Below are 25,722 nucleotides of genomic sequence, written 5' to 3'. Positions count from 1 at the left end.
GTCACTTTTTATAAACAGTTTCAAAAGAGGTATAGACTTTCTATATAATTTATTAATCCTTAAAAACAGTTTACAGTTCATTTCATACTGTCTCAATTTCTTCTTTCCTCACTATTACTTCCATCTATGCTAGTGCCTTAAAGAGAACAGATGAACTTAGAAATTTCAAGTCTTGGAAGAAGCTAAGATCTTTAAAAGGTCACTTACATTTTGCAGCAGTAAATATTTACTGTGCAGCTCACTATTAGTGTAATCATTCTAGCTATGCAATGATTAAAGCAAACACTACCCGCTTGCACTATTTACAGCACACACAGATTTACACTGGACACTGAACACAGAACCTTCATATCCAGGTACAAGATTTGCTTCATGATGTACCAATAAAATTTTGTCTACTGTTTGATTAAACATTTGGTAAATACAATAAAAACCACACATATACATAAGTATGTATGCAAACTTAAATTTCAAGAAAAATAGCACAAAACAGCTTATCTTTTTTTATGAACTTCTTGTGTACACTCTCATAGTGTGACAACTTCCACCTTAAAAAAAAACAACAAAACCCCAAACTATAAGTAGTAATAAAGGCATTTATCAAGTTAATTTAGAGCAGGGGCTGGTTACAGCAGTACTTCAGGATCTTTATTACCTGCCACTATTTTCCTTCAGGTGTGAATAGAACAATTTTAAACCCATATAGCTTTAAATGGTTGGTAGCCTAGCTATCTGAAAGATCATTGCTTTTATAAACAGCTACAGCTAAGACAGATTTCTTAAACCAGAGCCATCATTTAGGATGGAAAGAGGTCACAGGCAGGACACACCCTATTAGATTATCTCCTACTTTAGAAATTCATCATTCCTAGTGGCTATATGGAAATCATTATSAGGATTTTCTGTAAACATCAATTTAAGAAGCCTTTGCTTAATGGCTGCCAGGTGATATCAAGTCCACTAAAACAACRTTTATTAATTCAAATCAGATTTTTTTTAATATATCTAACCAGGTCATATTAGTAACTACTTTTTTTACAATCTATTTTTATGTAAATCCTCTTAGCAACTCTGAAGAAATTCTTTTTTTCAGAAAAGGGCTTCCTATGAAACATATGAATAGGAGTCATTTCTGCATTGCTTTAAACATGGCAAGATTAATAACTGAAATATTTCCTAAAAACATCACTTKAATAATGTCCTCCTCTCCTGCAAGCATGCTCATAACTGAAGTCTGACAAATAACTGCAGTGTTCCCACAAAGGCCACGGTTGTGAAGGAAGCAGCCAACACTCAAAATAGCAGCATCCAGTTCCAAAACAATCTGCAAATCTCAGGGGATACACCTTGGACGAGAAGAGGTATTTGCAGTGAGGGGATTGCAAATATTAAGGTCGTTAAGGTCACAATTATCTCAAAACAGGATAGGAATCCATATTTTGGCTATATGCTGCAGTAATATCAAGATAAATTATTTCAAGAATAGCTTATTAGAAACTAAAAACCCACCCTCAATTTAACTTTGGTATAGCTGTCCCTGCAATAAAAGGCACAGATTTGCAACAGCTGCTTTCCTTAAGTCTTCTCATAGGTGAATTTGGGAGGCCTGACCAGAATAGGAATAGGTCAGAGTGCAGACAGCACTTCATTCTCAGCCTTGGTCTCAACCTACATTTTTGCCTTACTGCTGGATGCATCATCYGTTTAAAGCAGCTGTAAAGATACAGCATATTCTGTGAAGTTTAGCCTCCTAGCAGGCCACTGCTCAATGCTGTTTTTCAGATGGTTAACATTATCTATAATTACATTTACCCACCAGTAAGTTGGTGGGGGTTCCAGTGAAAAACTACTTTCCCTCATCTAGCAGTAACTAACACAGGGATGAACCATAACAAAAGTGCGTGAAGTTGCCGATCCCCTGATTTTAGTACTACAGTCCTGGAATTTAGTCTGCCATATACACGCAGGCAACTTTAATTTTAAAGCATCAGGGCCAGAAAACTTCAATTTCTTGCCACTTTGCCACAGTTCTTGCAGATTTCAACCACCTCTGCCAYCTTCTGAGACGCTCATTAAGTTTCAGACACTTAAACGTCAAGGAGATGTTAATCTAAAAAATGATTTTCAGACACAGACCACAGGAGAACCTGGCAGGACTGTCATCACTGATGGTGGCTCCACTAGTCAACCTCCACTGTGCACTATTCAAAAACCAAATACTTTGAAATACTCCAAAACAGATAAATACATCTCGGTCTATATAAATGCAGAATCATTTTCACCTTTGCTTCTGAGAAAATTGTTTGAAATGCAAAGAAAAAACAAAAAAGTTTTTTCTGCAGCTTCCTACAGCCATCATCTTTAAAGTAAGGTTGTGTAGAGACCCACACTTGTCAACTGACAACATAACTTTTTACTTCCCAAGTGGTCTCCTGCCAATTATATTCAAAATGATAAAAGAACTTTAAAAAATGAAAATATACTTTCATTCCATTACCTTCTCATTTTTATGTAAGTTATATAAAAGTTCTACTATTCCTCAAAAAGGTAAGTTACATGGCACCTTTAAAGATTTCCTGCAGCACTAAAAGTCAACAATATTTATGCAAGAATGAAACGCATTTTGCATGTACTTTTGTATAAAAACACAGAAAACACTCAAAAGAGACAAAGCTCTGGAAAATTRGTCTTTAAATGTCTTCACATGCAATCTTGAACAGCCTGAATTAAAACTAAACAAAAAATGCCATCACCTAGATATGTGGCCGTTTCACCACAGAACTGGCAAAGCTTCATTGCTCGAGTGGATCTTTACTTTGAACAGTTCTACGCAGCTTTTATATTCAACAAGCCTGGCAAACAAGCAGYTTTGCTTAGAAAACTAAGTAGTGCCTGCTGGCCCTCAACATGCTTCAGACCTGCTCAGCGCAGCAGAGCATTCCCAAAGCGCTCCGGGCTACGGGCACCTTCCACAGCCCCTGCCACCTGCGATTCCCCCGGGCTGCCGTGACTCTCAGCTTCGACACTGCTTCAAACGGATGAATCTGCTGCTTTAGCCAATTTCTGATATTACTGTGCAAAATAACGCAGATTCCAAAATAAAAACCTACAAGTCGGCAATCACAGGAGCTTCCCTGTTGACTTGCAAAGCACTTTGCAATGCTTTCTTGCCACAGATCTCCTGCAACGTTTAGTCTGTCAAAAATTTGACTAATCAAAAGGACTTGTCTGCAACCAAGAGCAATTTTTAGAACGGACAACCAGAAACACTGTTAATATAAGAACTTTTAATAAAAGTCATCGTTGGGTAATGGTAACTAGAATTGTACYCAGTATTTTGGAAACACTGACCAAACACACCAGTCAATATGGCACAATTACTCCACCTTCCCAATCTGCTTCATAACTACACTTATTTTTCACTTGTAGCTCTTTACTAACTCAGAAGGAATCCAAAACATCATCAAGACGACAGCTTAATTAATTCCTCATTATTATGCTTTGAAATCCGGTTACTCTGTAACATACCTATTGACTCAAATATAATTGAGTATTACTTTCTGGTTAACGTCTACAGTCTTTATTTCAGCATGACTTAGCTGAAATCACTCCATAGCTATTTGAAAATACTTAGATAACTGCTACCGTCACAAGAATATCAAAACAACTTACTTATCTTCCCCATTGGACAACAGAATAATTACAAGTTGACACAACAAGAGTCCTTGTATCTAAAATGACTTTGTAATTTATAGTTTCCAGAGTGAGGGGATAAATGTAAGTTCTTTGGTTTCATTTGAAAATTTAAATAACTAGGAGGTAAACCAGCCAATCAACATCTGAATAGGAAAATAAGATTACATTTATGCCTGGTATTACAGCTTAACTTATTCTATAATTTTCCCTGATCATTTAATATTARGTATATTCTCCAATTGTGTCTGTAAAACAAATTAGGTAAAATAAAACATTTCATTGACAAAACTCTCATTATGGTTTTGAATTTAGCTATTCATGACATTGACCAATACTTAAAGCATGCAACTTCTAAAATATTGCTTTTGTCTATGCCATAGAGAAAGAAACATTAAAATGTTAAAAATAAATTGTAAAATTTGTGAAAAATTAAAGCATCCACACTTCTCAACATTAGATTTAACTTACATCTGCTGCAGAAACTGCTTGGTACTTGATACAGGTTTTCTATAATTCCTACTATTCCTACTCAACTTTGAAATTTTATTTAATTATACTCCAAAGGGTCCTTTAACACACATTAGAGAAAAGCAATATGTTATTTAAAAGAAYACTTAATTCTTTTACATTTCAAGCACTATTCATTCACACTTTATGATATACATAAGAGCAAGGCAATACCCATACTTAATGTCCCTGTTTCTACAAAAGCATTTACTGCTCATACTGCTCCTCAACATACATGGTAACATATTAAAAATGTTTTTTGAAATGAAAATGGTCCTATGATGATTCAAGCATTTTATTTTCCTTTCACTTGTGAGAGCAGAGGTGCACAAAACATTTAAGAAAGCAAAAATCGCCATCATCTTCAAAATTCATGGAGTAAGGTTCCTACTTTGCATTTGCAGCAAAGGATATCTTTTTTTTTATGAACAAAATACTAGCAGTAGTATTCGATGGTCTCCCTTAATTCAGTTAAAATACTTTTTTTTTGTAATTTAGTTTTTCCTTTTTATTAACTTCAGCACAGATATACACCAAGCTCTTGGTTTGATTCCTTCCCTCCTTCCTGCTTCCACTGTAGTAATGTTCAGAAAGACCGTATTTGAGACAAAGAACCACATCTAATATTTAAAAAAAAAAAYGCAGAGCAAGATGCTGAAATGGTTTTGGTTTTGACTTCACTGTAATGAAAAACACCATTCACAGGACAAACAGGAGATTTCACACTCTTTAATGTGAGGAGTCTTTTAAATAACATTTACATATGAACAGAATGACACAAAGAACTATACGTCAACATAAAAATCATTTCTTCCAAGTTTCTCAAGTCAGTAACCTTCAACACTTCCTCAAAGATATAAGCAACATAATAGGAATGTAAGAAGAGTTGTAAGAGCAACATAATAGGAATGTAAGAAGAGTTTTTCAGAAACTTAAGAGCACAAGGTATGAATGGAGAAAATATGTAACTGTGATACCTGCAAATTAGACAAAGACATCACACATTAAAAGAAGAAAGTCGGTAATGGCTTCAGAAGAAGAATTGCAACTTTGTCCTCACACCAGTACACAGCAACTAAGAAAAAAGCTTTTACATAAAATGCTATCCATGGAAAGTATAATGGGATAGGGCAAGATCAAAACTGATAGCAAATAAAAACAAACAAAACAAAAAACATTCCAAATAGCTTTTGATAATAGAAGTTAAAAACACCCTTCTCCCTTAAGCAAAACACGTGGAAGCAAGAAGAACTGTGTTTACTGGTGTGTTTTTCAGGACACCCAAGTCCACAGAGCACCCATTGCACTGCCAGTTCTTAGGAGCAGGGACTGCGCTCGGGCTATGCCCTGTCAGAAAAAGATAACTGAGGCCATCCCGCAACCAGGAGGTCAAGGAAAAGCAGCGTGCAGAGAGTAAATAAAAACAGACAAGATGCTGCCAGGTCAACATACCTCTTGTACGGAGCGAGCTGCTGGCTTGTCTTGATGATTGGCCAGTATTAAAAAYGGCAAAGTACATAATTGTGGGTGCTGGAGAGCAGAATGCAGTTCATTCCTAGCAGTTTCTAGATCATCTTCAGAGGAGGCGCTGTCTAATACAAATATTACCCCCTGGGATCCTTGGTAGTAACGACTCCAGTATTTCCTGATATTGTCGGCCCCTTTCAAGACAATAATAAAAATTAATCAAAACAAGTATAATTAAGCAGATTTAGGATGACTTAMAACAGAATTAAATAGATTTAAAACTCTTATCTGGTAACAACTCTCTTTGCATAATCAAAGAAAGAGGATTTTTCTTCATTCCTTAATATAWATTGTAGAAGGAGTAAAAGGAAAATAATCAAAGCTAGCACATAYAGAATACAAATCCAAAATTTTGGAAAGGAAAGAGATTGACTGACAGCCACTCATCTCTGAAAGCTTCTGCTCTATTAAAGAGCACTGGGGAACTATTATGCCTCCAGAGTTACGTAGCCTAATTCCGTATCTTACAGAAATATCCTGTTATTAATATATAACTAAGTTATCCTTTGCCCATTCTCCTTTCCTTAGCCCATACAGCTCATTGCTATAAGTTGTCATTTCCATTATATTGTTCTGAGCATGATCAGATCTTTCAGTCCACCTCAAACACTACACAAACACTCCATCTTTGGAGAAAAGTATTAAAAAAGTCTACTTAAGTTGTAAAGGCACATTTAATGAGGAGAACTGGAATATAATAGGGGGTTGATGTGGTGAGAACTTGCACAGACATTCACTGCAACTAGTTTTCCTCTAGCAACCACGCTAAAAATTCTGGAAAAATCTAACAGAGCAGACACATCAGTGCCTGCACAGGTTTGTGTGCCACAGTGATTTTTAGGACACAGTTCAGTGGCACTCAGCCAACTCAAAACAAGCCAAGCAATAAGGTTATTGATGGAAAGCTTTGTCTCCTCTGGAGAGCAGCATATGTTAAAACACTGAGTTAGAAAAAAAAATCCTGCTTGACAGCTGTCAAACTGCAGTATGATTTGGCTGTACTCTGTTTGTCTGAAAATGGTACTACACTCATGGGGACYAACATTAAAAAGTGAACAGCAGCAGCAAAACTCTAGCATAGAAAGTGATCTGACTGTAATAAAGAGTGATTTGAAGAAATGTGCTAAAACTATCTTTTACATGTACTTTTCTTATTTTGGGAAACGAAGAACTGAGACTTTAATGTAGACACAAAGTACTGATAATAAGTAAACTCCATTTTTTAGTGAAACAAAACTACCTACAAAAGCTCTGACCATGTAGCAGGCATGAAATGAAAATTTAATGCAACATGATTATAATGCCATTGATATRGTATTTAAAATATTCATTTAATTTGTGCACTGTGCCATGAAAAAGGGAAAGCCATTAAACAAAATCTATATTCAAAATGGAATGCATACYGTATAATGGAAGCATCCAACTCAGAGTACTCTCACTCCATAGAGTACTCCATTTCTTTTTTCTGTCCACTAACTACAGTGGGACCTTACAGATTTAGCTCTTATTCTTCTGTACCTAGCACAACTCAGGTGGTGAATGGGAATTTACATTTAAAAATACATTTTCTTACAGAGAATATTAAAGACATAACTGAATAGTATTTTTCTACAAGTGGCCTAAGAGAAAGTTGTTACTTAAAGGTAGCAGGGCAGTTTAGATTTTACTGAAAAATCAGGGCACTTAGACATGACCATGCTTAAACTTTCATTACTAATTCAGACTCATAAAGCAACAATGCAAAAATAGGTGGTTTTATTTATCATCAACTTGCCAAGTGGAACATTACTTACACAGAAAAGGGGTTGCAATGAAACTGAACTGTACATTGCCATGCCACCAAAACTCCCATTAATTCTACTTAGAAAAAAACATAGCATCTATTAGATGCCCTAGTTCTTCCAACACTATGCCAGTCTCAATATAACAAGTCGCTACAGGAATTTTCAGCTGCCTAGAGATATTATTTGCATGGCCATACACAGCAATATCACAGCCACAGAATCCAAGTTATCACATGACATCAGCACTCTTAGAAAATTATTCTTCATTGACAGAAAAAACTAACACCACTGTCAGATCTCTGAACGTCTTTTCTTCTTTTCTAGCAACACGTTATTCATCTTACCTACCCAAAGCTTCAGCCAGTTACTTTTCAATCATATGTTCCTTCCTGAGACACACAGATCTTATCTCAGTAACAATACTGATGATTTCTAAGAGAAAAACTATGCCCTGAACTACAAAGTCCTTGACCTCTTCCGTCCAGGTACCCAGGACAAGGTAGCACAGGATCCTTAAATGAGACACTGGAGCCATAAAAGCAGCATGTTCAATTTTTCAGCCTATAGTCTTTTTGGCTCCCTAGCTTAGGAGAGCCTACATGGAAGAACTTTCAACTGCTCAAAAAGAACCACCTCCTTCCTCCCCCCCCCAAAAAAAACCACACACAAAACTCAGTACTTTCCTGTGTTGTGTTGTCCAGAGAGTCTCGACAGTGGCATGGTTTTAAGAACCACCCAACCTTCAGAAAAACTTGGTATTTCCTTCAAATCTTCTATTAGTAATTCCATTACAATAGTGACCTGGTCTGAACTTTCTTACACTTCAATTTTGATGAAATTGCAGTCTGTGGTTTAAGAATAAAAAACTTGCACTAAGCAGACAAGAAAGAAGATTGGGAATGTCTTTACCTCAGGGTGCCATTTTAACTCATGTTCCTGGCAAATGCACTTGAAAAAATAATTCCTGGCATCAATAAGCTATCAACAACTGGAAATCATAATTTCTACAAGACAAATAATGTTGCATTCTTTTGGCTTAACTCTTTATACAGGGAACATAATCCAACCTCAACTTCTTTCTCCAAGGCATTACATAGTATGTGTTGGTACCACTCAAGACAATGGCCCGTGAATAACAATCCAGCCACCAAACTTCTAGACAGGACAAATGCAGTCTTATAGAACAAGAAGTTTTTAAAGATGTACTTTAGCACAAACTATCCCATGAATTTGAGTTTACCTTTTCCAAAGATTTTTAAGATGAACAATTTGAAAGTATGAGTTTTTTACCAAACTCCACACATGCCTGTTAAACACTTCAAGACTTACAGAGGCCAATAACACGAGCTAAACATTGCAGGTCCATTTCTATTTTCAGTCTTGAACCACTTTGTGCATAAACTAAATTACAAAGTTTGGGCAAAAATTCAAAAACATCACAAAAGCTTGACAACAATTCACATTAGATTTAAGGAATGTGTTATGTGGAAGGTTTGCTAAAATATGGCATTTAATATAACAGTTCTCAGAGACAAGCAAGAGGCATGACTCATGCCCAGGTGTACAATTTGTTTCCCTCAGCTATGAAACCATGAGTGCCARAACTCCTGTGATGTGACTAGAACATCCTATCTACATATCAATTTAAACAAAACACAGTCCTGTTACTTACAGAGAAGCAGAGACAATATTTAGTCAAATACATTTGGACTACTTTATAAATGAAAAAATAACCTTTATTCTAAGAAAAAAACTAAGGGGTAGTATAATTCAAAAGAGCACTTATTCAGTATTATTGTGAGACACGAATCTGTCAAAACTGTTTAAAATTAACAAAAAATCTGTTTTCATATATAATTTTGGAAATGTCATTTTTTTGTTAACACTAAGAGCACAGTGYGTCCATATTCACCAATTTATGATTTTTATCACTGCCAATAGTATCCTTTCAACTCACTTGGAAGCTAGAGGGAAGAGTTTATGCGAATGTGTCGTTTAATACGTATCCAAAACAGGTTGCACAATTGTTCGCTCCAGTAAATATTACGTGAAATGCACAGCTGCAAATCCTCCTTTTAACTATTAAGCTTCTCTCTAAATCTTCATTCAGAGCCATTTTTTTCTTTCTTTTCAATAATTCCAGGAGAACCAAATACAGCATTACAGAAAAAAAMATTTGATACAACTTTAAAGACGTCCAATTTGTTACTTGTCATACTTGCCTCAAATCTTTATCAGGAGGACAAAGAATGCCACAGACCTCYTGCTTCAAGATAGTCTGGCCTATGCATGCTCTTATTCACTTCAAAATAGTCTGCAGGATTCACATCACAGCTGTGGAGAAGTTATATTCCCAGTCCAGGGAAGATCTTTTTCTTCTCCACATCAAAAACACTTAACCTAGGGCCACAATAGAATACAAGCTGCAACCGGTTTTGCTGCAACTTCAAATATAGTGTCAAGTCGCATGAAATAAGGACACCTRTTTTGAAGGCTAGGTAGTTGATCAAAAGTTATACTGCTAAATTCCTAAACTACTATTAAACAGACCATTTCTAATGAGCAAAACCATGAAAAGATGACAAAGAACACAGCAATGATACTACAAAATCTTTTTGTCTTTAAGGGTGGCCTGTACACAAGGAAGGAGGAATGGCAAAGGGGAAAAAATAGTAATATAAATGAACCTTGGGAACTCGTTTTGAAATAACTGTTGCTAAGGATAGGATTTACTAACATTTAGCCCATCATTGCTTCACAATACAAACCGAGATGCCTATTACATGATCAGAAGAGGCTTGACATATTACACACATTTTTAAGAAATCTGTCTGTTCCTTATCTTGAGCATAGTCACCATGTAGATTTCCCAGAAGGAAGATCCAGAAGAAAAATAGCCTTCAGATTTGTGTTGTTTTGCTTTTAWACACAAAGTATTTTTCAACTTCTTCATTCCTTGTTACAAATGTAGTTACTAATCCTAAGWAGTAACTGGTTTTTGTATGTATATGTCCATATTCTCAACACGTCCACATTCAAAGCCACATCTACATACAAAAGTATAGGTGCTTCCTGTGGGTGTAATGTCATTCACACATCAGCGGCTACTTTGCATCAATACTGCTCATCTAGAAAATAAGCAGCAATATTGATGCTAAAACAAACCCTTTTTAAAGATTCRAAAGTTTCAAGACTGGTACTTTCTAGATTTTCCAAGATCTGCAGATCACTCTGCTTTCCCTAGTGTTTCTGTGAGAAGCATGACAGTTAATGCAGTTTTTGCCTTTTGAAGCAAAAACTCCTTTGACTAAAATCAAGGGAGGAAAAAGAATTTCTAGGCTACTACATCTTTGTGTTAGTCTGGAGAAAAGAGTCTGAGGAAAAACAAGTTATGATTTGTTGGAAACCAGTTTGCTAAAACACATTGCACTTTTTCTTTTTTTTACCATCACCACAAAAAAAAACCACACAGCAAGAAAGATGGCTTTTTTGCTTACCCTAGTGCAGCTTGTGCTTTGACAGTTGTTGTTAATGTGGTACCTATTTGTTTTGAACCAGACAAGCAATGCGTTGTCACACAGCAAAAGACTAATGAGGAAAGAAGAAGGTTTCTGAAGAACACAGCAAAGATTGTTGAACGCTTATTTGAATTTCCTTGGAACTCAAGCTCATATGATCAGGAAAGAGGTGAAAGTGATCCCTCTTATCTATGAGATGAGGAAACCATGTGGAAGAGCCAGGCCTTAGACACCATTTGAACAGAGTGCTCATGATGACTGATAGCAAACAGATCTTTAATACTTTCGGAAGCTGAATGTCTCTGTGCAACTYGGCATCCATTAGGAGGTTCTGTAAGTTGCTAGATGCAGATGTGTCTCAGRTGGCATGACATGCACGCACTCCATGACCAGATTTTGTAGAGGTGTCAACTGCCTTTTAGATAGASGAGTAAGGAAGTTTTATTWWTTATTATTATTTAGCAATAATAATATTATTATTATTTAGCATGTTCCTGTATGGATGACGTAGCCTGGTATTTAGGTGTGGGATCCATTTTCTGATGACTAAATAGATGAGATGTTAGCTGCTGTGCCAAGCTATGTTCTTGGACGACTGTTCAGTACTTCTTCCTTTCCTACAGGAAAGGGAGGAAGGAGGGGTTTCCYGTAAACAATTTTATAATTAAATTCTAATACATAAGCCAGCACAACTTTCTTTGTCCTTCTAACTTTTTTCTGAAGGTAGATGCTACGTGACATCTGTTGAAGTCTTCTCCAGGGGTTCACGTTTTCCATTCAGTTTGGCTTGTATAACAATGTGAATCTCCTCCTCTTCCTCTTTTATTCTTTACTTCCAAATTAAGACAAAATACACGTGCTGTATTTAACCAGGCCCATTTAAAGTTATTTGTTCTGGAGTGCTCACCTAGACAATTAGCTTAGATGGCTTAAGAGGATTTACTATGTTGGCCATGAAGCTTAAGGATAAGCAGGAGTGGAGAAGACAATACTTGCAGCTCTCTCTTCATAGGAATTCTCAACTGAATATAAATGAGGGTATTCCAGATATTAACTACTCTAAGTGGTCAACATATTTTGTCTTAAGACATTTAAGAGATGACTAGACATGTTGATTTTCTCTGCTTGCAGAAAAGGCCTTTGTCAGATTAAAAAAATCTGGAATATATGACAATATATATGGCAGAGAAAGTTACTAAATGCTATAACAGATTAATATKTTTAAACTTGGTAAGGAGAAACAGAGCTAGCCACATCCAAACTCACACCTACTGGCATCTCAACAGCTGTTTCTAAGCTTTTTATTAGCAAAAAAGCACATTTAAAATGGAATTTATTCTGCTTTTTAAAAAAACCTAAAAATTATTAGATGGTTCTCAAATGGGTCTGTAATCCTGATTTGAACCTGAATACATATTCCCATTACAACAGATACTATTACTTAGCAATCCATTGACCACACTACAACAGCAAATGAATAAATCTACTGATTAATGGTAGCTTCAAGGCTTTGGGTCTCCAGCTGGAAGAGACTCTTAAGAATCAAAGGAAAAGCTTCACCTTGTCATTGCCCCTGCATTATCTGTCCTCAGATTAGATCTCAGCATTCAGTACCACAAGCTTCTTTCCGCAAAAACCTATTACACACTTTCAAACAATAAATGTTAACATGTACTTCATTTTTCCAGTCTTTCCCCACTTTCCCTTATATTCATTACCCACAATTACAACCCTATTTCCCAGAGAGTGCTGCACTGTAACAGGAAACAATCCAGCCTAATTTCTTCCTCTACGATTACTAAATTAGGTTGAGTAATATAGAAATATTTCAACCTATGCTGATAAGAATATACTCTGAAAGCAAGTGGGCTAAGGCATGACACATCCTCACAATAATTTAAATCACTTATTTTCTTTTGGAAGAAAATAGGGTTTTTTTCATTTGTCTGAGAGGAGGAAGGAATTAGTGGTATAGTAAAAGAGAAACCTGGAGAATGGGATGTTAAATTTGATCAGTAAATAAAGCAAGCRTTGCTTTGCAAGTAACTCAAGCATGTCTGTTTTATTTGAAAGCCACATATACATACACACACAGGCATGCACATTCATACTGAATCAAGATCTAATTTTACCTTTTTAAAGAAAGGTTTTAACATTTGTGAAATTGGATAAAATGGAAAGCTCTTCTTATAAAACATACATTAATCCAATAAAAGGTACTAAGGTATAAGTCACCACAATAACAAAAAAGGGAATTTATTTTTGGTTTTAATATTTTGATAGCATGTACTTTAAAGCAGAATGTTGCTAAAGAGCACAACAAACTTCATTCCAGTCCCTGGTTAATCCTAACAATGGATGAAGGGATAATCAGACCAGGAACAGACAATAGAAAAGTGACTTTTCTATATGCTTAGCAGTGAATTATTTAATCCCAATAGCAATGGAGAAAAAGTCCTGGCTTCTTTAGCAGCTCCAGAAGGCAACCAGCATGGTAAAAACTAGCACCATTTTCCACCTCAAGCAAGGATACTACCTCAGCCAAAAAAAAACAAAAAACAAAAAACCTCTCAACACTAATAACTGCTTGGCCACTGAATGTAAGACCTTGAAGTATTATTTTTGTTGCAAGTTCTTTAATTATTGGCTATAAAAACTTGGTTGTATAAAGACATATGAAGTTTACAAATTCCAGGTTCCWAGACCTAAAAGATGGTTTTAAAAGAGCAATTCAAAATTAAAACTAGATASAACTTCACTCTGAATAACACGTGACAACGAATAGTGATCATTGAAAATGGTGCTTTTCCGTTGTCCTTTAAGTTTCTAAAAAACAAAGAAAAATGCTTGGACAAGACCTCCGTAGTCGAGAAAACAGAACTAAAGTAACAAGGCTTTAAAAAAAATGAAGACAAAAAAAAAGAAAAGAACAAAGTCATAGGCCTCTTTCTTAACATCAGAACCAAAAAAGACAGATTAAAATATAGCAATGAAGTAGAACAGAAGCATTATTAAATGTCAAATTCATTTCTACATTTTCAGAGAGCACCAGAAAAACCAGACACTCCAGAAAGCTACGCTTTGTATGGATCACATAGAAACACTTCTTTTAATTAGAAGATTAAGTACTGAACAAGAAATTAGGAAACTTTTATAAGTCTGGCATATCTCTCTCAGATGCAAGGAAAAGCCTAGCAAAACTAGCATTTTTCGGAAAAAAAAAGACACTATCTCTAAGGAAGGACATGGAAACACTCAYAGCTAAAGGGAAAAGAAATGGAATAGTGAAGGAAATCAAGTTTCCTGGATTCCTCCAGGAAATCCTGTCAAAGCTCTTCATTGAGATAAAGGTTTCTCAAGGCACACAAAGTAAACTTTATATGATAACCTTAAACTCAATCTAAGCAACAGACATAGCCTACTAATGCTGCATTTATGCATCCTCATAATACAGTCAGTTGGGGAGATAAAAAGTGTAAATTGTGCTGCAAATTATTTCAAAAACGAACAAAAAATCATATAAATGTTTGTTACACGCTTAAACAAAAACCACTACACATGCTCTGTACTCTGTCTACCAGGGAAAGCTTCTACTTTATAGGATACATAAGCAAACAAGCATACACAGGGACCAACAGCTGTAAAGAGGAAACACTCTTTTTAATGTATGTTTAGCTGGACATCTCGGATAAGAGAGTCATCATTAAACTTGATTTTATAGTGAAGCCTCCTTAGAGAAGCAATCTAATTTCTTCCTCAGAGCACCATGTTTAAGCCTTCTTTAAAGTCTAATGAACATCCTGATGATTCTATCTACTATATTTTTGTAGAATGTAAAGAAGATCTAGCAAAGTTTTAGAATATATAAAGGATCTATATGGTTCTTTAATTAGAAGAATTCAAGATGAAACTAGACTCCAGAGGTAGTGGATTTTCATCCTTTCCTTTTAACAGCTACCTCTTGACTAAAGACTCAACCTCTGAACCTTGCTAATCAAACAGCCTCACAACAAAAAAATAAGCAGCAAACCAGCATGTCTGCTGGAAGAAGATTTCTGTAGGGTCATTTCACAAGGCCTTTAGGCAGGGATTTTTTGCTTACATAGCTGTTTCATTTTGTGCGTGAACATCTTTTACATGAATTTGAAGGAGCATAGTACTTGGCAGTCAAAAAGTTTATATGGGTAAAGACATATTAAAAATCCAGCCACATGAAAATCTCCTAAACCAAATAAKTAAAAGATAATAGTTTTCAGTTAATATATAACCAGTTTGAAATTGGCTATGTTGGCTATCCTCGCAACACTTTTAGCTGTGCATCAAAGAGTTTGGTTATGTTAAAAATACYTCTGTGCTCAGAGTTTGCTGAACAGTTGCTCCTAAGAAAAAGCTCATATGCACAGTAAGTAAAGGGAACACTTTCCTGAGCTGCCATATGAGCCATACTACAATTATAGTCTCATTTTGCATTTTTGCATGGCCTAGCCTCTGCAATCCAAGAAATATTCAAGATACTCAAGATACTATTTGTCTTCTACTCCAACTTTCTACTTTCTTTTTCTCTAAGTCAGTATTGCATTTTTCTCAGTTTAACTGTCACGCTTTAATTTTTAAATAAGTTCAAGACACACTGATTCATCATTTTTATATTCTAAAGAATAAGCCACTTGATAATTCTAGCTTCTTATAATCAAATGAATAAATGATTAAGGGTAATACCTCCAAGTTCTTTTACATTCAAGATGGCATTCTGGAATGGCACTGCTTTTATGCTAAAACCTAAAAACAGAAATAAATAATATTAGTAGGTTACTTGTTAAAGAGGACATTTGAAATCAGCTGCATACAATCAGAACAGTCTACCTTGTTCACCAGGATTTTGCAAGAGGAATTCTCCGCATAAATAAGATGATTAAAGTTATCAGTTATAAGAGATCAGATCAGTAAGCTTTGAAATTAGCAAAGGCACTTTCAAATAGCTGCAAAATTCAACATAAAACTTTAATCCAAGCTAGCTACCATTTGGCAGGGATTTACTATTAAGTACATCTTCATAAAAATCACCTTTTAATGAGTTTGTAATTGAAGTTTAAATTTAAAATTACCAGTAATATGAAGTGATCCTTCACAATTTTTAGGGGACAGGGAAGACACCATACCCTTATAATTACCATTTTCTTACATAAAAACATTGCAGTTTTTAGTTGCAATTAGAGTATTAAGCATTTCTATGGATATTAACAGAAAGAACTTCTTACAGATCTAAGTGATATGTATAGATATGGTTACAAGTACTTAAAAGTATCTCAATCCTCTATTATCCTTTTATATCTTAAGCCAAAAAATATAAAACATTTCATGGTTTTTCTGTAATTGAAGAGTGCGTCACTGAAGTGTGACATTTGAGGTTTATTAGCTTATAGAAATTTAGCAGAGAAAGGATTTGTTCACTCATATCAGACCAATATGATATTACAGTGCTCTAACTCCAACCCTGGTCAATCGTAGATACTGTAGTGGAAAGTGCAAGAAAATCTGAAGGGAATAATTAGGCAATAGCTTGTTTACTGCTTTCTTAAAAAGAAATCCTAGAAAGAAGTAAAAACTGGAATGGACTTCAGCAGCATCATTGAGAAATGTAAAACTGTAGCTTATTGTTTGAAATCTGAGTGGAGAAGCTGCCACATTGGATTCTTGGATTTCTAATGATAACTTGTAATATAGCATTTACTAGTACAGACAGGTAGATGATAAATTGTGCCACTGACTTGGATGTTGCTTAGCTTCCTCCAAGTCCATTTTCATTTCTCTAGTTGCATAATGATAGAATAGTTTCCACAAAACACTATCTAGAAGCATTAGAAATGGAATTTGGAAATAAATCTATTCGCATTATTTCTTTTGAGAACTACACTGCTCTTTATATTAGATTACTAAACCTTTCAAGTTTAAAAGTTAGTTTGCACTAATTTCAGGTGAACTTTACAGACAAAGCTAAGAGGAAAAAAATGACTGAATTGCTCAGTCATTTCCTTCTAACCTTTCAAATTTGGCATTGCCCTCTCCACACAGAAATTTCATATCTCTACAATTCCTAATATTACAAATGTGAAGACAATGAACTCAATGGGTTAATTATACATTGCAGAAGAAACAGTATTTTCTTGTACCTGTTGCACTTTGTTGACTTACAATTTTATTTAATAGCCTTGTGTTCTTGTAATTCCAACAAAGATACACTGAAAATCAGTTAGGGTTGCTAAGGGACAATCATATAAAATTCTAGCCCACAAACCATACGTACAATATAAAGCCATATAACTATATACATAAGTTACTCACACAACACCCACTATCTTTTCCCTCAGCAAATCAACCATACTAAAATCACTGTGGCCACACAAACAGATTTCTTCCATTTCTATGACCTAATCTGTCCTCTTTCTGAACTTTGCAGCCAGGTATTGCTTTTTGCTCACGTTCCTTTTTCCCTTTTTTTCTTTTTTTTGGGGAGGAGGAGAGAGAGGGAGATGAAGGGATGGAGAAGAGGGAGAGAGTGGTTTCAGACTTTCAACATTAGGCATTCTGGTCCATCTGTATCGGTATGCAAACTTAAGCTTTTTGCAACTAAGTGCCTTTAGCTGTGGCTATGTCCATTTTTATTTATCATCTTAATACCACAACAACCTCTTGTAAAATTATTCTCTGCTCTCGCTCTGCCTTTACTACATAAACAAGTCCCTTTTAGGATCTAGAAGAAATGACCATCACCAGAAAATAAACACTGACATTACATTTACTCATTTGGTCGCTAACACATACCACAAAGCATTACTGACCAAGTATGAAAAGAAATAAAACCTAACATAGGTTGCATAGCTTACTTACCCCATCCTGTTTAATATCACATTATCTCCTCTTTCCTGTTTCTATAACACAAAACGCTTTAAAAATAAAAGAGAAATAAATAAAAATAAAAGGAAAGGAAAGAATACAATAAAAGGAAATAGACCTTTGATAGTTCCATAGTAAATTCATAGTTTCTACTTTATTACACTATAATGTATATTCAGATTTTCAGCATACTGCAAACCGTATGCTTTCCTGAACATTCCTCATTGTATTAGCAAACTCTGAGCAAGCAAGTAGAGCTAAATTCAAAACAGTTAATTATATCTTTTTAAAAGCAGGACACCAAGCTGCACATGCTACGTGCTTTTAAAGCTGCCCACGTGCAAGGCTCGAGCGCCCCGTGCAACGAAGGCAGTCCTACCTGTGGTGGACACTATGTTCTCGGCGCTTTCGCTGCAAAGCTGCGACAGGAGACTTGTCTTGCCGGAGCCAGTGAGGCCTATGCAAACCAAGTCATATTCGGGTCGTGGTGGTGGTGGTCCCTTGCAGCAAAGGGCTCTAAAACACTGCCAGGAAGAAAAAGAATAAATAAATAATAGAAGAGGGGAGTGTTTTTCTGCATATCTTTTGCTAACAAGATTCTGAAAGATAAGTTGACAAATTTAAAGGTTCTAGAGAGAAACAAAACACCCTTCTAACTTATTATTCTAGTATCATCAGCAACTAACAGAGCAAGATTAACACAACCAGAATTTAGAACAGCTTTRTAAGACAAAGTTACATTTAGAACTTTTCATCTAAGCCTCATATAACTGGAGTGAGGAAAGCAACTTAGATGTTCTAAAGAGCATAACTAGTGCACATATGGTGAGAGAGGCACATGCTCTACTTGCTCAGGTGGTTGGGTATTTCATGTGTCTGCTTCCAGAAGCAGAAAACCCCAGTGCTAGTCTATGGCAACACCTGYTCTGAGCATCAAAGCAGCTGCTGAACAGTTGCTGGCAAGCAAGGATCACAGAGCTTTACTCCACTGATTTGAGCCACCTTCCTGGGTTTATCCTATGTTCTGAAGGAACACCTCCTCCTGCCTTATAACACCAACTGCTAAGAGCAAAACTTTTCAAGAAATGTATTTTGTTGGACATAGCTTTAGTCATGAAAATGGAGATACCATTGCACTGTCTCTTGTTGTTCCCTAGAGAAGCATAAGTTAATCACAATACAGCATAAAAATCATATACACAAAACCTGCTTTAGAGTTATGTTCATGTCTCAAAAGTACAGCCAAAATAGACCAAACCCATCTAGCAGGTCCCTTAAGCCCTTAGGAAGGTTCAATAGACCCTTCTTTGTAAGTTATAGAGAAAATTTCTATGTGGAAATCTAGAAGATTACCATTTGGGGAAAGCTCACAACTTCGCATCTGAAATACGGAGTTCAATCAGCCGCTAAAGTCTGTAAGACTTCATTTCATTCCATATATATATAAAACACACACATCTTCATATATATACACACATATATCTGTATACAAAATACGCATACTGCACCCACCCAATATCATAACAATAATAAATCTGTTGTTACAAGGAAAAGAAGATGTATTTGTGCACCCTCTCTCACTCATACATGGGCATATTCTGCATCTTTACGTAGTAAAAACTTGTAGAGCCTCCAGCAATAGACATTTCMGTTTCCCCACCTAAACTGAGGGTGAAGTTTAGGTAAATGCTTCTGTCTTATCCATAAGCCAACAAGAGCACGGGGTGAAGAACTCGAGTCTCTGCATAGCTGCTTAGCCACTCTCACTGGGGCTACTTGAGGAACAGAAAGACAGAACTGAGGTTATCAAGACACAATCATCTGCCAAGAACAGGTTCAGGGTCTGCAAGTCAATAAAAGAGAACGTGAKCATAAGACAATAGTTACTGCAACTACAGAACTTATACTGGATTCCTTTGGTTTCGATGTTGTATCTGAACTGTACGAGTGTTTACAGCATGACTGAAGTACTTTTGGAACAAATTCTTCATGTGCAACTCCCAGTTATTTTAAACACGTCGGAGTCTGAGCTTACATGCATATACACCAATTTGAGCAGGTGATAATTTGTCCATCTGAAGACAGGCTTTGGCAATAGTTCAGTCTTGTTAAATATTTCGTCTTGTCTATGCCTGCATAAAGATTAGAGTTCTGCAAAGAGGATAACATGCACAGTTCCTGTGAAAAACGCCACATCCAAAGACTTGTTCTACTTCCCTATGCAATGCTGTTGAAACAGCACTCTACATTAGTTTAAAGAAACAAACAATAAGTTCAGGGGAAAAGTTAAGTCCATTAACACACCATAAATAGGCAAAAAAATACATTTAGGAGTTAAATCTTTTACTATACTAATGAAGCTGAACAAAGGCAAGAAAAAATTAAAACTAAGACTTTTATTTCTGTTAAATCTTAACTCTGTTTTTCGTCCAAAAATTGGAGTCTTATGTTGTGTTCATAGCTAAGTAAACATGCCTTCTAATTTTATTCACACTGATGCCAGCTGATGTTATCCCATAGACACAGACTCTACAAAACCATAGCAAATATTGGAAGTTCTGGTACTTAAATGAGAAAGGAAAATTAAGTTTATTGCCCAACATTTGTTCCCTAAAACAAAGGCCACTAAAAAAAAAAAAATCCTCCAACCTCCTACAAAACTGTGGCTTAATTTCAGGAGCCTTCAAGACAATTTTTTACAAGAGTCAATTTGCCAGCCAGCAGCACAGAATATCTCCCGTGGATATCACGACATGCTCTTGAGGCCATATTAAGAAACAAAGAAGTGGATGTGCTCATGGTTGTCTGCGGACACTATGCCAGGCTTTGTGTAACCAGACAAGACTTCTATGCCTCTAACAATCTTAATAAATATTAAGACGATAACTAATCCCATTCTGTCAGTGACCATTACCCATTATATGCAATATAAAAAGAGGGCCTCCACAGATCAGACCATTTTCCCATTTTATTCAGTACAATTCTACGACTTTCTTCACATGCACATCTTTATCCCTGTGAATGGCTAGCTTCCATCAGGAGATATTTTTGTTATGCTGGAAGGAAATTCAAGCTGATGTGTACAATATCTACCACTAGCTAGCCTGAAAAAATCCTACAGTTTTTATTATCAGCATGTTTTAGGGCAAACCTGCAATGATAAACTTTATAAACTTGTTCTGCCATCTGTCAAGCTCAATGAGCAACTCTTCCATCAAAAACACTACTGTACAAAAAACACAGCTGTATGATCACTGCCTTCCCATTCCTCAGCAGCTTAAAGTTACTTGGCCTCTAACAAAACCTGCATGGAAAATTCTTCATGCATTTTACTACAGACAGGAAATGCATCCCAAGGTATTTTGTATGGCATGGAGTAGAGTCAGTTTTGCTAAAGAAGTCACCACACTTTACAGTGCAATAGGCAAGACACTGAATTGCACATAACATGTTTAAGTCATGTTAGTAACCAATGAACTCATTCCTGAACACCAAAACACATGAACACATCCAAAATATTAAGGGCTGGCCAGTCCACAGTTAGCTCATGTTTTGGAATTGCCAGGGTCATGCATTTGAGCTCCACTACTAGCAACAACAAAGCACATTTTGGAGCTCTATAGACAATCAGACACTGTTGATAAGTTCTTATGGGAGAGAGAGATGTCAAATAAAGCATCAGTCATCAAGCTTTCTGAGAACATTACTTTCAGAAYTTGTCATTACCTTTGAATGTTGGGCAGAGAAGCAGCCAGGGGTTAAAGTAAAATGAAAAGAAGAACTGATTTGAAAGTACTGAAAATAAAACAATACAGTATCTTGAAAAAATGTCTGCATTTGGCCAGTTTTGGAAAAAGAGTGTGTATTYACCCGGCAAACTGGGAATAATTAAGTGCTGCAGCCTGCAGAAAAATGTACAACATTCAACATCACTMTTACTTTTATTTTATGTGTGTGTGTATGTGTATGCATAATCATGTGCGAGAGCTAAGGGAAGAAGTTAGCCAGTCCCGCTCCCACTTAGGGATTTCCATCCCAACCAGATTATTCCAGTTTTAGATGGATCAGCATTTGCGCTGACAGTCCCAGACAGTGGCGCTTTAAAGCCCTATGGAGGTTTCTTCTGGGAAAAGCATTAAGTCTGTAGCAGGGGTGGCCAAGCACTTCTGACACACGTGCCGCTCAGATCCCAGACTGAAGCTCTGGGCAGCAGAGGTCCCTGAATTGCTACTCACTCCAGCACACTGCACGGCCTCAGGCCATTGAGTTTGTCTTCGTCTACTCACTGCACTTCTCGCTTCACTCTTTGAGGGGTGAAATACTCTGTTATTTTCGCTTTGTTCTGCATCYATCTTCTGTCTGTTTCTTTTACTCCTGTTGTTTAACAGGGACAAACAGATGCACAGGATTTCGTCCTTACACACACATATTCTCATGCAAAACTACTCTAATTTACTGCAATATTAATGCTAGCAAATGAAGCATTCAGAAATCCTGAAATGCAGAGTTAGGGCTGAAGGCTCAGTCAATTTTGCTCCCCTCACCTTCTTTCTTACACTTTAAAATAMAGATTTCTTTTAAATTTTACTTTTGAGACATCATCGAAAAAAGGGACTTCTAGTACTCGGGTAGATTTATATCYAGAGGACTGGATATCATCCAAAATTATTAACAAAAATCTCAAGGAGATCATTAAAAAGGTGTCAAAGTTGCAAACGGCAGGCTCAGTACTTCTAATGTCAGATGAGATYACAGAAGCACAAAGGAAGCTCAAACATTGAAGAGATAATGTGAAAGGTGAGGGAAAAAACAAAGGCGACAGCTACAATATTAAAGGAAAATAGTAGAAAAAGCAGGGGAGTAACTAGAGGCAATTAATAAAATGCATTCAAGGCATTTGAATGAAGTTATACACAGCTAAGACAGAAAAATAATAAGATACATAGTAAACTAATTTTAACTGTATGAAAACCTTATAAGTAAAATAGTACAATATATTCTATGCTTTTAACTGAGTTGCAGCTGTATACACTTCAGCTGTATACACTTCAAATATGCACACAGCTATTGTCATCCTTAAGTGTTCCCTGAAACAGATACAAATACTAAAAATCAGGACTGTCACAATGAGCCACTTTGACAGGCTGTAATTTCAGTGACCCATCTTTTCAAACTCTTCCATCATGATGCAGACCACGAGCAAGCTCAAGCAGAGGGACTCCAGCTCCAAGTCTACTAACCTATCACTATAATCCATCGACAGGACAAATTAAATCTCTCATTTAATCTGGCTGACCTTTTTATGTGTGGATTCAAGCAATGAGTGCACCCCAAGAGCACTCTTCCTTTGCAGTGCTTACACAGGCCTCCAATCTCTTTATCAGCTTGTGCCACAGAAGACAGGAATATGGCGTAAAAGACAAGCTAATAAAAAACCAGAAAAAAGTCTCTAGAAAGGGAAGTAATTTCAGAGTAAAAAGAATCCCCGTTAAGGCCTCCCTCAGTGCTACAAGGGCACTAAAATAGCCAGCATACTGCTTGGAGGAGAAATCTCAAATTCTTCCTCCAGATGTGATAAGGCCAACAAGGAGTGATGGAACTCAGTCTTGAAGGTCTTTTCCAACTGTAGTGATCCTAAGGTTCTATGAACACATCCACTGTCAAAAGCATCTCTGTATATCAGAGAGGCTACAATTCTGGAGTCTCAACTGCAGCAAACACATTTCACTTCATTTTCAAAATCTACATTTAGTGGCCTGCTGAACACGAGAAGCTCAAGTACCAAAAATAGACAAACTATTCCAGACTAGACAAACACTTCCAGCAGAGGTGGCTTGGAGGAGGAAGAGAGACAGGTGACTTCCAAAAAAGCCAGACACACTATTGCTCTTTGTAGTACCTCACTTCAAAYACAGCAGCATGATGCATCGGCCCCTATGAATGAAGACACTAATCATGACTGGGTGAATTCTGTCCATAAGCCAAAACAACTGTACGATTTCTCAAGAAAACTAAGTCTTTACTATACCAAGAAAAAGAGAGTTTGAACTGATTTATGGTGTTCAAGCTACAGGTTGCCAGAATGCACGATACCTATGGATGAAGCACATTGCATTTGTGTTCGTACAGTAATTCAGCAGGAGGGATGGGATCCTTTATCTTCCAGTCAGAGACACTGCTCTGAGCTGAGGACTTCAGTCATAAGTTTGTGGCTTTAGCACCAAGGAAGGTCCAAAGGCAGTGATGTGTGTGCATTACAGAAATGGTACTTTCTTGGAAGAAGCTACAAAGTGTCAGAGGTCCTTCCCCTGCAAACCTTGTACCTCAAATGGAAAAATGTACATTCCTAACCATAACCTCTCACCATACAAACACAATAAATAAAAATAAGCACAATTCACTCCATTTCACATTGTGCTTGAAAAAAGCACAAAGAAACAAACATCAAGCTCCTGATGTATTCATATATCACAGAAAATAGAAGATTTTAAAATCTACATAAAATAAAATAGTACGTGGCTATGATAAGCCAAGACTGAGCCAGGAAAAGTCAAACATACACAAGTGCTGCTCTGAAGACCATCACTCATTTCAGTGTGTTGTTGAATCAAGCTTGAAGGCCTCTCAAGCTCCAAGGTTTCATCACATGTAGAAGTGCTCATGTTTGGCCTCATCTCCTCTCTGAGGGTTTGCTTTCCATTTATTTTCCTGCTCAAGAGTAACAAGTCTCTCTCAACCCATCAGTCCATTCCGGTTTAACAGGAAGAGACAAAGGTAACAAACACGATGAATGAAAGCCTTTGCAAACAGTTTGCTTCACAACCTAAGGAAATATAACACTAGATTGAAAAAGCCCTACAAATCATTGGAAGAGGAAGGGGAGAGGCAGTAGCAACAGCATTTGGGAATAAAAATGTGCAGAAGTAAAGGATGTGGCATCACCTGCCATTTCTCATTTCTACTGAGGATGAAAGATATACACAGATTTTTTTCAAAAATAGCCTAGAGCTTTCAAGCTTGCTAAAAGCCATCATTTTACAGGTTCTGAGCCAAGTCAGAAAAAGCTTTTCAGTGATTCATGTGTGTTACAAGGTGGGTTATAGAACACTGTTTTCTTTTGTTCAGCATTRCAGGAATAATTACTCGTGTTCTATACTCACATGGGATCACAAAAGCCAGAAAGCAGCATATAGACCACTTGGTGTTCTTTGATTTTTCTAATTAAAGCTGACTGCATGTCATCCAAATGCAACTGCACACTTAGTTTTCTGGGAGAAGAAAGGAACAATTTGATACGTGCAAGTCCCTGAACAGCAGTGCTCAGTATACATAATATTACTTCTGTAATAATACAAAAAAGCAGCTTTGTAGAAACAGTGTAGTAGTATATCCAAATGACCAAAAGAGTCTCAAACAAAATTAAAGTGAAAAAAGTATTTTGGATGCAAACAGAAAACCAGATGTACGCTGAATAAAGAGGAAGTGTAAAATGAAGACCTGCATGGAACTCGGACATTTTATAAAAAGAAGGGGCAGGAGAGAAAGAAACTGAAATAGCCAGGGAAGTTGAAAGTATATTAAGAGAGTAACAATGTCTTAATTTTCATAACAAATGCCTGTTGCCAAATGTGAAGTAGGATTTCTGTAAGTCGCACTGGGATGTATGTGATAAGGGTGTCTGAAAAAGAAAAATCAGGTTAAAATAAACAGAAAAAAAGTCTAGTTGGAAGAGCACAACACCTTAAGAAAAGGCCAAATAAGCCAAACAGGAGAAGTGTGCAGTAATGCATGCACTG

The 25,722-nt window shown here is 36.5% G+C and overlaps 1 protein-coding gene across 2 annotated transcripts in view; it reads right to left on the bottom strand.

Annotated features, from left to right (window-relative positions):
• The window catches only part of ARL15 (ADP ribosylation factor like GTPase 15), a 191,905-nt gene that overhangs the window by 117,252 nt on the left and 48,931 nt on the right, over positions 1-25,722 (bottom strand). The window contains exons 3-6 of one of the 2 annotated variants that reach the window (XM_026037489.1): positions 18,306-18,450; positions 15,752-15,811; positions 5,656-5,864; positions 4,937-5,550 (exon numbers count right to left, since the gene is read on the bottom strand). In XM_026037489.1, coding sequence (XP_025893274.1) covers positions 5,476-5,550; positions 5,656-5,864; positions 15,752-15,811; positions 18,306-18,450 — 489 coding nt within the window. In that variant the 3' untranslated portion in view covers positions 4,937-5,475. Of the gene's footprint in view, positions 1-4,936; positions 5,551-5,655; positions 5,865-15,751; positions 15,812-18,305; positions 18,451-25,722 lie in introns of those variants that run through there. The other variant, XM_026037481.1, reaches the window with a different exon arrangement.

This window comes from Nothoprocta perdicaria, unplaced genomic scaffold (assembly GCF_003342845.1).
Source record: "Nothoprocta perdicaria isolate Ctin4 unplaced genomic scaffold, notPer1 scaffold_1, whole genome shotgun sequence".
In the NCBI taxonomy this organism is placed as follows: Eukaryota; Metazoa; Chordata; class Aves; order Tinamiformes; family Tinamidae; genus Nothoprocta; species Nothoprocta perdicaria.
Note: the sequence above shows the minus strand (reverse complement) of the source record. Positions and strands in the feature narration are given on the sequence as shown.